Source organism: Rosa rugosa, chromosome 6 (assembly GCF_958449725.1).
Source record: "Rosa rugosa chromosome 6, drRosRugo1.1, whole genome shotgun sequence".
Lineage (NCBI taxonomy): Eukaryota > Viridiplantae > Streptophyta > Magnoliopsida > Rosales > Rosaceae > Rosa > Rosa rugosa.
In genome coordinates this window covers 37,242,749-37,255,688 of record NC_084825.1, presented here as the reverse complement: position 1 = coordinate 37,255,688, position 12,940 = coordinate 37,242,749, and the positions used below count along the sequence as shown (strand labels likewise).

General features: G+C 38.5%; 1 protein-coding gene across 1 annotated transcript; it reads left to right on the top strand.

Annotated features, from left to right (window-relative positions):
- Nucleotides 1-9,619: 9,619 nt before the first annotated feature.
- LOC133715702 (G-type lectin S-receptor-like serine/threonine-protein kinase SD2-2) lies at nt 9,620-12,692 on the top strand. Its single transcript, XM_062142321.1, has one exon. It carries the CDS (start codon nt 9,753-9,755, stop codon nt 12,444-12,446), a length of 2,694 nt encoding a protein of 897 aa, XP_061998305.1. The 5' UTR covers nt 9,620-9,752; the 3' UTR covers nt 12,447-12,692.
- The last annotated feature ends 248 nt before the right edge of the window (nt 12,693-12,940 follow it).

Here is a 12,940-nt window from a genome sequence, read left to right as displayed (position 1 = left end):
ATAATACTTCAAGTCAATGTGCTTGGAGTTGGTAGATCTCTTGTTATTCTTTGTGAAATAAACTGCTGCAGAGTTGTCACAATGAATCTTCAAGGGTCTTGAAATGATCGATGATGTCAACTAGTTTGGACTGTGCAAGAAAGTTCTTCAGCCATAGTCCCTGACATGTAGCCTCATAAATAGCAATGAACTCTGCCATCATGGTAGAGGTTGCTGTTTGTGTTTGCTTTACACTCTTTCAAGCTATAGCACCCCAAGCTAACATAAAGACATAACCTGATGTTGATTTTCCTGAAGCTGGAAAATGTCCTGCAAAATCTGCATCAGAATAACCTTCTACTTCGAGATCTTTGACTCTTCTATACACCGAACTATAACCCTTAGTTTTCTAAAGGTATCTTAACACTTTCTTTCTAGCAATCCAGTGCTCATGTCCTGGATTTGACTGAAATCTCGCCAACATACCCACTGCATAGGCTAAATCAGGCCTAGTGCACACTTGTGCATACATTAGGCTTCCTATCAATCTGGAATGAGGTTTGGTTTTCATGTCTTCTTCTTCTCTAACTCATTCTTGGGACACTGATTTTTGTTTAACTTGTCACCTTTTGACATAGGTGCATATCCAAGTGAACAAGTGTGCATTTCAAATCTCTTCAACACTTTTGAAATATAGGCTTGCTGAGATAAACCTAGAGGATGTTTAGATCTATCTCTGCTAATTTCAATCCCCAGAACATATGAAGCATCTCCTAGATCCTTCATATCAAAATTTTCAGAAAGAAAACGCTTTGTTTGCTGCAATAACCATTTATCAGTGCTTGCCAACAGAATATCATCAACATATAACACCAGAAAAATGAAATTTCTGCTGCTGACTTTCATGTATGCACATTCATCAACAAGATTTTCAACAAAGCCAAAAGAAGTAACTAGTGCATCAAATTTTAGGTACCACTGCCTCGATGCTTGTTTCAATCCATAAATGGATTTATTCAATCTGCACACTAAGTGTTCCTTTCCAGGCTCTATGAAACCTTCTGGTTGTTTCATGTAAATCTCCTCATCCAAATCTCCTTTGAGGAATGCAGTTTTGACATCCATTTGATGTAATTCCATATCATAATGAGCTACTAGTGATAGAAGCATTTTAATGTGATATTTTAATAGTTAATTCCTCACATTTTGCTTAGTTAATTCCTTAACGAATCGATTTTTAATTCAATTTTTATTTTTAGGTACATTGGAGTAGATGATGATGAAATAAGTGTTAGGTCCATAAAATGATGGAGAAAAATGGAAATGCACTAAAAAGGTCAACTTTACACATTTTCCTACTCCGGCTAGGAGAAACCAAGCCAAGCAAGGAAGAAGGAGCGACCACCTGACCAAATGAACTTCAAATGAGCTGAAACCTTCCAGATCCATTCTAGACATCCTAAGAAACATTTCTTATGAAGAGTGCAAGAGCCAAAAAGAAGTGGAAGGCCTTCAAACAGTCAGCCCAATGTTCTGCAGAAGCAAAACTGGAAAACTGGACCTGTAAGGAGTCCAGCAGAAATTCCGGCCCAAACACATGGAGATAAATTCTGAAAATTTTACAGAATGATCTACACTCATGATGGATCATTTCATATGAAGAAGTCACGGGCAAAATCTGAAGTCTTGGTGGAGAATTAATTGAAGGAAAAATGAGTAGAAAGTGACTCAAACCTAACAAATTCCATTAGTGTTTAAATATTCAAACCTAACAAATTCCATTAGTGTTTAAATATTCAAACCTAATAAATTCCATTAATGTTTAAATGCTCAAACCTAACATATCATCATTTGTTTAAATCCAAATAGTTTTGCTTGGTAGCCTATAAATAGAGGCTACAACAAAGAAGAAAGGACATTCCTTCATCCATTCCATCTTCTTTGTCTCTCCATTTCCTTTCCATTTTCCTTTCCATCCTCTAGTTTCAAGTTTAGTCATCTCCACGAGTTCAAGCAAGGCCAAAGAAGAAGAAGAGAAGCCGTGAGCACTTCCATCCATAGCCATCCTTGAAGCTTGCTTTCGAGTTTCAAGAATCCACAACGTGAATCATCCATCTCATCTTCATCCACGGTGTAATCCTATTCTCCTTTGTAACCTTTGCTTTGAATTTCGTTGGTTATGAACTAGTTGACATATATGTTTGAACAAAGTATTATTTCTGGAATTTTTATGATTAATTGAGAATTTTCAGATTCATATATTGTGATTCGAGAGTTGCTTATGTGGGTTTGTTTAATTAAATTTGCGTTATAGATAACTTTTGTATTTTAATCTTATGTGGTTGCAAACACTTAGGGTTTCGATATGAATGGTGCTAGGTTTAAGAACATGAAATCGACTTTTCGTTTTGTGTAAACTTGAATCAAAGTAGTAAAGGTTTTGTACAAAGATCGAATTTAATTAAAGAGAATTGCAATTAGGTGGACTTTTCCATACTAAGTTGTACACTTGAGTTGATAGCCTTTCTCTATGTGTAATGCGTTAAACATGACATGATTGACTAGTTTTCTAGGGTTTGATTGCATGTTTGATAGGATTAATCTAGGTGCTTTCGCTTAGGTTAATTAGCATTGAAAAGTAAAAAATGGGAATTCATTTGCTTTCGAATGTTTCACATGATCAACTCCTTTCTCATGACTTAGATGAACAATATTAGGGTTTGAATCAATTTTAATCATAAGTTTCGGTTTTGATCTTTGTTCCTTCATTCCATTCGTATTTTTATGTTTTTTCATTTTAATTGTTTTTGTTAACTTAGTTTCATTTTCGAAAAAACCAAAAACAAAATCCCCCCTTTTCGTGTAAAATGTTTATATTTTGTGAATACATTTGTGAATATTATACTTTGTTTTAATTTTAATTGTTTAATTGTTTGACAATGACAGGTGTACCCTCAATCCCCGGAATAGAACGATCCCTATTTGCTTATACTACTAACGATGTTTTCAGGGTTAAATTATGCGCTTGCTTTGAGCGTATCAACTAGAGCCATTATGATTCGGAGTGCATCTTTGGTAGATAATGAAAGGTTTCATTAAAATCTATTCCTTCTTGTTGTGTGAACCCCTTCGCCACTAGTCTAGCTTTAAATCTCTCCACCGATCCATCAGCACACCTTTTAGTTTTGAAAACCCACTTGCAACCAATCGGTTTATGACTCCCAGTAGGCTCAACTAACTCCCAAACATTGTTATCATACATGGACTTCAGCTCTACTTTCATTGCCTTTGTCCACTTCAAGCTTTGATCACTATTAATGGCTTGACTAAAGGTTTCCGAATCATTATCTTCTCCCCAATCAAATTCAGCTTCTTGCAAGTACACCATATACCCTGTGGGTTAATGGCATGTTTTCTAATTCTTCCAGATCTTCTAAGTTGCTGAGGGGCTGCTTCAGGATCAACTTGTGCTTCCTGCAAGTTTTGAGGCTCAGGTTCTTGCTCTACTTCATTCAAATCACCCATTACATTTTCAAAATTGTTATTTTGATTTTCTGCAATAACTCCAAGTTGATGTTGTTCAATACCTCCAGCTGCAATTTCAAAAGTGATGGGGATGGCAATGTTTTCGGACTCATCTTCAGGTAACTCTTGAAACTCAAGTTCAAGATTTTCATATGAGTGAGAATAATTTATTTCATCAAGGAAAACAGCCTTGTTGGTCTCAATTATTCTTGTGGTGTGAGAAGGGCAGTAGAACCTGTAACCTCTAGAGTTTTCTGGATATCCAATGAAGTGGGCTGAGATTGTCTTTGGGTCTAATTTTGCTTCTTGAGGGTTATATGGTCGAGCTTCCACCTTGCAACCCCAAACATGCACATGATGCACACTTGGTTTTCTGTTTTTCCACAGCTCAAAAGAAGTTTTAGCCATAGCTTTGCTCGGAGTCCTATTCATAATGTAATTTACAGTTTTAAGAGCCTCCCCCCATAAGAATCTCGGCAAACCTGAGGTACACATCATACTCCTCACCATGTTGAGAAGAGTTCTATTTCTTCTCTCTGACACACCATTTGATTCTAGTGTACCTGGAGTTGTATACTGAGCTTGTATCCCATGCTCTTGCAGATACAAAGCAAAAGGCCTTTTCTGTTGTCCAGCTTCAGTATACCTACCATAATACTCCCCTCCTCTATCTGATCTCACTGCCTTAACTTCTTTCCCCAATTCTTTTTATGCTTTAGTTTTAAAAATTTTGAATTTTTCCAGGCTCTGTGATTTTTCTGAGATGAGAAAAACATTACAATATCGAGTGTAGTCATCTATAAAGGTAATAAAGTATTTATTACCACATATAGTTTGGTGTGCAAAATGTCCACAAATGTCTGTGTGGATAAGTTGCAGTGGCTCTGTGGTTCTATTAGATTCTTCATTTCTGGACTTAGTCATTTTCCCCTTTACACATTCAATGCAGGTGTCAAAATCTGACAAATCTAGTGCAGGTAGCAAGTTTTCTTTCACCATTCTCTGTAATCTATCTTTAGATATGTGTGCAAGTCTTCGATGCCAAAGATAAGATGAGTTCTCATTGTGTTTTCTCCTTTTACTTATATCTTTCTATGCATTCTCAATCAGCAATATTTCTTTAGGATAAGAACATTCAAGAGACCAATAATCATTCAAGAAAGAAGCTGAGCCAATATAATAGGAATCATGGGAGATTTTTATTCCGAAAGAGTCGATGTAAAAAGTACATCTTTGTTTAACTAACTGAGAAACAGAAATTAAATTCTTCTTCATCGAGGGAATATAGAAAACATTGCTCAAATCAAAGTGAGTGCCTAAGCCTAACACTAAACGAACTGTGCCTATAGCCTTCACAACCACTCCCATGCCATTCCCAACTGCTACTTGCACCTCATTTTTCCTTGGAGCTCTCTTGCTTAGAAAGCCCTGCAATGAATTCGTAATGTGAATCGGTGAGCCGGTGTCAATCCACCAAGAACTAGGAGATAAATCAACTAAATTAACTTCAATAGAGAAAGTATCTAACTGTGACTTGCCCTTCTTTGCCATCCAATCATTGAATCCTTGGCAATTTTTCTTCATATGACCTTCCTTTTTACAAAAGAAGCATTTTAAGACTCTCGGTTTCTTACCCTTGCTGTTCACAGACTTCTTGGGGCCAAGTTTGTAAGGCTTGGTCTCACTGGTACCTTCTCTAGAACCAACTGCACTAGAGGCAACAACTTTGCCTTTTCCCTTCCATTTCGACTTTGAGATTAGATTCACAACAAGTGGTCCATCCCTCTTGATCCTATCTTCCTCTTGCACACATATTGCTATTAGTTCATTCAAATCCCACATATCCTTCTGTGTAAAATAAGCGGTCTTCAACTGACCAAAAGAGGCAGGCAGGGTTCTTAGGGACTGATGCACTATAAATTCAGCGGGCAGGGGTATCTCCAGATCTCCAAGTCTAGTGGTGATATCAATGACCTTCATGATATGCTCACAGACACTCTTAGAGGAATCATAATTGATCCCCATCAACATATCCAGTAGAAGAGAAATCTCTGCCTTCTCATTCTCTCGAAACTTCAAGGCAATAGCAGCCATAAACGCAGTGGCTGTGTCTTTGTCAACAATACTCCCCCTAACCACAGCAGTCATGGTTGGCTTAAGAATAAGCTTGGTCGTCCTGTTGGCTCTAACCCATTCTCTATGTTTCACAATCACTAGGTCAGAGCTAGTGTCATCTATCAGCGGTTCAGGCTCAGTCAGGCACTAATCAATTCCCTGGAGGCCAAGGTAAAGCTCTATGGATTCCTTCCACTTCTTAAAGTTACAACCATTGAGAGGTTCAATGGTTGCAAGGGACAATCCTGAGGTGTTCAAAGCTGGGAAAGAAAAGAAAAGAAAATTTTATTTTTCTGCCTTAGTTTTTGTCCAAAACAAATTTCAGAAAACTATGAATACAAAAGAAATCAAGTCACAACAAAACAACTCGAGATTAAACCAGAATATATGGTAATCAGAATCCCCATAATATGCATATTACTTTTCAATAACAGATCTTACCTGTATGGCAAAAGAATATGTTATTGCTTAAGTTTCTTATTTTGCAAAACCAAAATACTAAAAACCAAAATATCCCTGGAACAGTCAACACATGTATAGCAAGAAGAAAAGTCCAGTTCTCTGAATTTACTTTTTAATACTTCATGATGCACTGTTTTACTTTTAAGAACACAAGAGTTAATCGTTCTGTTGAAGATACAATTTTGTTCCAAAAAATAAAGATACAATTTTCCTAATTCTATATCCAAATGATTTCAAGACAATACATTGACAGATTGATGTGTACAATATGCGTCAATATACCATCTTGCAATTTAGAACTAGTGGTTATTACTCCTTAATTTTAACATAGCAAACTAACTTAAAACCAAAGAAAGAGAACAACCTGTTCATCAACGAATTTCCATGAGCAAGATTATGAAAGTTGGATTACCATAGTGGGAGATTATATTGTCAACAATTCAAGACAAACAAATATATATGTATATATAATTCAACCATAATTCAAGACCAGGCAATTGATCATTCAGAAATTTTCAACCAATTCCAAACATCAAGAATTCAAGATCAACCATACTAAAGTAAATTTCATCTGGTCACCATCTACTCTAACCTAGGTGCATGCCAGGAATGCTTCTAGTGTTTAGATGCTCAATCAAGAATCATATAGACATAAAAAGAAGATTTCAAAATCGGGAACTAACCCGGTGTTCCTGCTGCACTGTTGTACAGTTAATCAAAGCAAGATAAACATATACAGCAACATACGAAGGCATATCGAACTTGTATCTCACAGCGATTTGGTTCAAAAATGCGGAATACACAGGATCAATTTGATTTTTCTCTAGAACCCTAATTCCCAATTTTGGGAAAACTGCTGAGAATGACCAGTTAGAGGACATGATTTTGCGCATGTACGCTGTGTGTATGTGAACCTTGGGCCCGAAAGCATGCCTAGGTTTGGGTCTGTTGAAAACAAGGCTTACAATTTAATAAGTTAGTCCCCTTATTTTATTTTATTTTATTTTTGTTTAGGAAGAAAACGTGCAAAACCCAACATGCAAAACTGAATTGGTTTACGAAACATGCAATTGGCTCTGATACCAATTGAAAGTGCAAATCTAGAACACTAATACAATTGCATATAAGACACAAACACATATATTGCACTCACATACACACATGCATATATAATAATAGAGAAACAAATATGTAGATCCTTGGAACAAGATGTATACCTGCTGGAACTGATGAAGCCATTACAAATACAGATCTTCTGTAATTCTCTTTGTGTGCTGCCTATCTATGGGGCAAGATCGAACTGAATATCTCATGTGAAAGAGAGTACAGGGACCAAGTATTTATAGTGAAAAACATCCTAATACAATGCCCTCCCATAAAGGATAATTGTAATCACAATAATGTCTGTAATCACTATGATATATGTATTCCGACATCTTAGTGCTTGATTCAAGCTATTTAGACTTCCCAATATATTCATTTGATAGTTGGATAACATCAAATACACTTTTTTGTTATTTATATATATAAAAAAGGGCTAATTACTGTTTAGTACCCTGTCGTTTTAGTCCAACATCAATTCAGTCCATCGGCTTTCAATTTCATCAAAAACACCCCTGCAATATCATTTTCTCGTCCAATAGGTCCCTCCGTCGGGATTCCGTCATTTTCAACCGTTAATTGCTGACGTGGTAGTCCAACGCAGCAAAAGTGGGACCCACATGAAAGTCAAATACCGAAAATGACCCTAGCCAACCAGACATGGAAAAATCCAAAATAAATTCTAAATTTTGAGGTTTGGGAGATTCGAACCCACACCACCATGCATGCATAGCAAAACCCCAACCACCATGCCACTTGTACAACATTGATATATGTCAAACAACATAATATATATATCTGTATACCCAACAAAATCTGGGAAAATCCAAAATAAACCCCAAATTAAGGGGTTAGGGAGTTTCGAACCCAGACCACTATGCATGTAAAGCAAAACCCCAACCAGCATGCCACTTACACGACATTAATATATATCGAACAATATAATATATATATATCTGTATATGTCAACAAAATCTGGGATTTATTTTATATATTATGTCAATATATATATATTATATTGTATATTATAATTTTTGTAGAAAAAGAAACCTCGAAAATGCAAAATCTTTTGGCGCTAAAGAAGCCTCGAGAAAGGTAAAAGGGCAGGAGGGATTACTATTTGACATGCGCAGCACATGAACAAGAGGACAGTAATGTCAGCAAAGGAGGGAAGATTTGTCAATGACAACGAGATTCACTGTCACTGCTTTTGTCTTGGTATCTCAGAGAAATATGTAAGTATTAATAATTGTCGAAATTGAAAATAGAAAAAGTTATTAAATTTATTTTGGATTTTTATATTTGTTTAGTTCCATACTTGAAAACTATTCTTTCCCTCTTTTTGCATCCTCTTTTTATAATTCTTTCGTTGAAAAGTGATGACGTCCGTGACTCTGGCCTTGGTGGACTTTATTGAGCCCTTGTCCGAGTCAAATGGACACTTGCTATTTTACCAAAATAGCCTCCACGACCACCTTCCTTTTCTTGTCACTTTCGTATCCTTTTTTGTATCCAAAATTTTGAAATTGTTCTTACTTCATATAATGACCATTTTTAGAAATGAAATTAGTTTTTATTATAAATTTTGGCGAATTTAAATTTTTTATGTGAATACCACGATACAACAAATAATTAAAATCACAAGAGATCTTATGATAATCCTCTAAAAAATCCGTTTCAGCTATGTTATTGGACTTGTGTTAAAGACAATATATAAAATTTTATGAAAATATGACTCATATTTATGTCATACTAGTCTGCAATCACATGCTCTGCATGTGTAAGAAAAATTTTAATTGTAAAAAAAAAAAAAGAAAAAAAAAGTTATCTGCAAAAGAAAATAGATTCAATGGGTAGTTATTGCAGAGAGAAAAGTGGAGGTTGTTGAATAATTTCTTTTCAATTTTCTTAATAAAATCTATTTTATAATTGTCCTATTTACCCTTATGATTTAATTTATTGTCAAAGTTTTTTAATCTTTCAGGGTTAAATCTGTCAAAATTTTCAATTTTGGCTAACAAAGCATTTTCTCTTAATAATAGTATAGATAAGAGGCTGATCATCTAGCATCTAACAAGAATTTGTACGAACTACATCAGAAGTGCCTAGCATCTTAACTCGATTGAATTCAATTTCTATTAAGATAATGTAAAAATATCATCTACGCATACAAAATATCACAATCTCTCAACCGCAACAAACAAATTACATGATAATCACACCTCAACGGCCCAACCTCCCATTTCCTCTCAGCAACTATTCATGATACTACAATCCACCTCAATAATGAAGCTATCAATCCATTCAAAGTAAAAAAGCAACATCATCAACAATCATTAACATAAATTTTCTTTTGGCAATATCATAATTCTCGAATTATCCTTCCACTTATAACACACCCGCATTAAATCAAACCTTCCAGAAATCCCACGTCGACCAAGGCCATTTCAGTAATTCTACCCCCACTCCTCCTCAGACTCCTTTACAGGTTCCAACCAGAGATGAAACCTCTTCCATTTCTGTCCGTGAATGGCAGATTTCTATGAAACTCCTCCTCTCTTCCTCTCTCCATGTCTTCTTCCATGGTTCCCATCTCTCTTCTCCTCCCCATACTCCAAACCCTAATCCTCATCTCCACAAACTCCAATCCCATTCCCAAAACTACTTCACCCCAAAACCCAACCCAGTTCTCCAACACCCTTCCATGTCCCACTCCAAACTCAAACGGGTCTTCAAGAACTGTCTCGAAGATTCTTTGGTACGAACCCTTGAGAACCAACAAGGTTATACTCTATGGCAACTCCACCATTTGCAGTCGCAACAGGACCTTTCAGCTCGGCTTCTTCTCCTCTAATGGCGGCGCCTACTTGGCAATAATGTACTCCTCAATTCAGGTCCCCACCGTAGTCTGGGTCGCCAACCGCGACCGCCCCGTCAAGAATCTCACTTCAGCCAGACTCGAAATCACAGCCACCGACGGCCGGCTCGTCGTTATAGACTCCGATAACTCGACTCTCTGGGCCAGCCAGAACGCCGCCGCCGCCGTCGGCGCCCAAGTCGTGCTGTTGGAGAGCGGCAATCTGGTGTTGCTCACCCACTCCGGGGAACTCGCGTGGCAGAGCTTCGATCACCCGGCTGACACGTGGCTCCCCGGAATGAATCTGACGGCGGGGCGTGGCCTGACCAGCTGGCGGAGCGCGGAGGACCCGTCCCCGGGTTTGTATTCGCTGCGGCTGCGCCCACAGGATTACGGTGAGTTTGAGCTCGTTTTTAACGGTAGTGTTGAGTACTGGAGGACCGGGGTTTGGGACGGTAAGGCTTTCGCTGATGTGCCGGAGATGACTGTTAAGTATATCTATATGTTTCACTTCATAGACCCGTTCAAGCCGACGGCGTCGTTTGGGTTCACCGAGCGGCCGTTGGAGAGAGGGTTGGACCCGCCGCTGACCCGGTTCCAGATAGACCATTCGGGTCAGCTCCGGCAGTATACTTGGGGTTCAAGCGAGACCTGGGACAAGTTTTGGTACCAGCCTGAGGACAAGTGCAGAGTGTTTGGTTTGTGTGGGAGGTTTGGGGTTTGTGATGCTGAGACTGCCGAACCCTGTGAGTGTCCCTCAGGGTTTAAGCCTGTGGATGAGTCTGGTTGGGACTCTGGGGACTATTCCGGTGGGTGTGAGAGGTTTGGTGATGTGTCTTGTGAAGAAAGAGATGATGGTTTCGTGGAGGTTCGGGTTGAGAGTTTTGCGGAAAGTTGGCATAATAGTTCGATTACTGGTAGGGATGGTTGTGAAAAGATGTGCTTGCAAGTTTGTTCTTGTATTGGTTTTCAGTACAACGAGAGGTCTGGTTTGTGTAGACATTATTTCGGGTCTCTGTCGAATTTGAGGAATGTGAGCTCTGATGGTAATAGCAGTATGGATGCTGGTAGTGTTTTGAATTTGAAGGTACGAAAAGGTGTGATCTTGAAGAACAGGAAGGCTAAGGTTATGAATTATACAGTTTTTGGTGCTAGCATTGTTGGGTCAGTTGCGGTTTTGGGTTTTGTGGTGGTGGCTGTATTGATTAGGAGAAGAAGGATGAAGAGGAATGGAGGAGCAGAGAAAAGTGGTTTGCTGCCGGTGTTGAATTTGAAGGTATTTTCCTACAAAGAGCTTCAGACTGCAACCTGGGGTTTTAAACAGAAACTCGGGCATGGTGGCTTTGGAGCGGTTTTCCTAGGTGAGCTATCAGACCGTACTCTTGTTGCAGTGAAACGCTTGGAGAGGCCAGGCAGCGGAGAGCAACAATTCCGAGCAGAAGTTTGCACCATTGGCAACATTCAGCATGTCAATCTTGTGAGACTTAGAGGCTTCTGCTCAGAAGATTCTCATAGACTTCTGGTATATGATTACATGCCAAATGGTCCTCTAAATGTGTATCTACGTCGAGACGGTCCAAATTTGAGCTGGGATGTTAGGTTTCGGCTAGCGGTTGGTACGGCAAGAGGCATTGCATATTTACATGAGGGGTGTAGAGATTCCATAATCCATTGTGATATCAAACCAGAAAACATTTTGCTTGATAGTGATTACACGGCGAAGGTGTCAGATTTTGGGTTAGCAAAGCTAATTCACAGAGACTTTAGTGGAGCATTAGCTGCTGATGGTAATCATGGCTATACCTATGGCTATGTAGCGCCAGAGTGCAGACCTGGTGATCCAATCACCACAAAAGCCGATGTTTACAGCTATGGAAAGACATTGATAGAATTACTTGGAGGCCATAGAATGTGGGAGGCACCTCCATCTGTGAGAGAGGGTGGAAATGAAATAACAGATTCTTGGTGCTTTCCTTCATGGGCGGCACAGCAGATAATTGATGGCAATGTGGTGGCTGTAATTGATGATAGACTCGGGAGCAAGTATAACCTTAAGGAGGCAGAGCGTGTTGCATTAGTGGCGGTGTGGTGCATACAGGACGACGAGGCAACAAGGCCTACAATGGGGATGGTAGTGACAATGTTGGAAGGGGTTGTGGAAGTGACTGTTCCTCCAGCACCAAAGTTGTTACAAGCGCTGGTTTCAGGGGAGTCATTCTGTGGGGTGAATTCCGATTCTGGACACAGTCCATCGATTGCCAGCGACAACTTCTCTGGTTGTAATACGAAATTATCTAGTTGCGGTTCAGAGTCGTCACTTGGTAATGTCTCTTCCTTAGTAAATGAGAATGTGCATGAAAACCGAAGAAGTTCAGTGAGCTTTACTGTCAATACTGACCATAGCTAAGAGCATTACACGCCAGTCACATTTTCTGCTCTCTTCACAACAAATTTCTCTCCCTGTAAAAAATTTAGAAAAAGATCTTTTGTAGAGTATATTCATGTATAAAGTATTTTTCCCAGTGGGAAAAGTTTTGCCTCTTTGAAATTAGATCTTTACAAGATAGATCTGAAATCCCAATAATATTCTTTCCAGTTTTCCCTTGGCTCCTTTCCTTATTGTAGGGTTTTGGGTCACATTCTCATGATTATATATTTGACATTTCCTTATTAGGTCGGTAGATGATATGATATGCCCCATCATTTTGCCCTGTCTTTTCCTTTTGCTAATGATTATGCCTTTTTGTTATCTATTATAGTCCACACTGTAAACGGTCATAGGATTCTCTTGCAGTCACTTCGAAGATCCGAAAGGGCAAAAGAGAGAGATTGAGAAAAATTGAGAGAATTATGAGCATTATTGTGCAATGGCGTAGTTGGTCATAAGCATGAGATTATAAC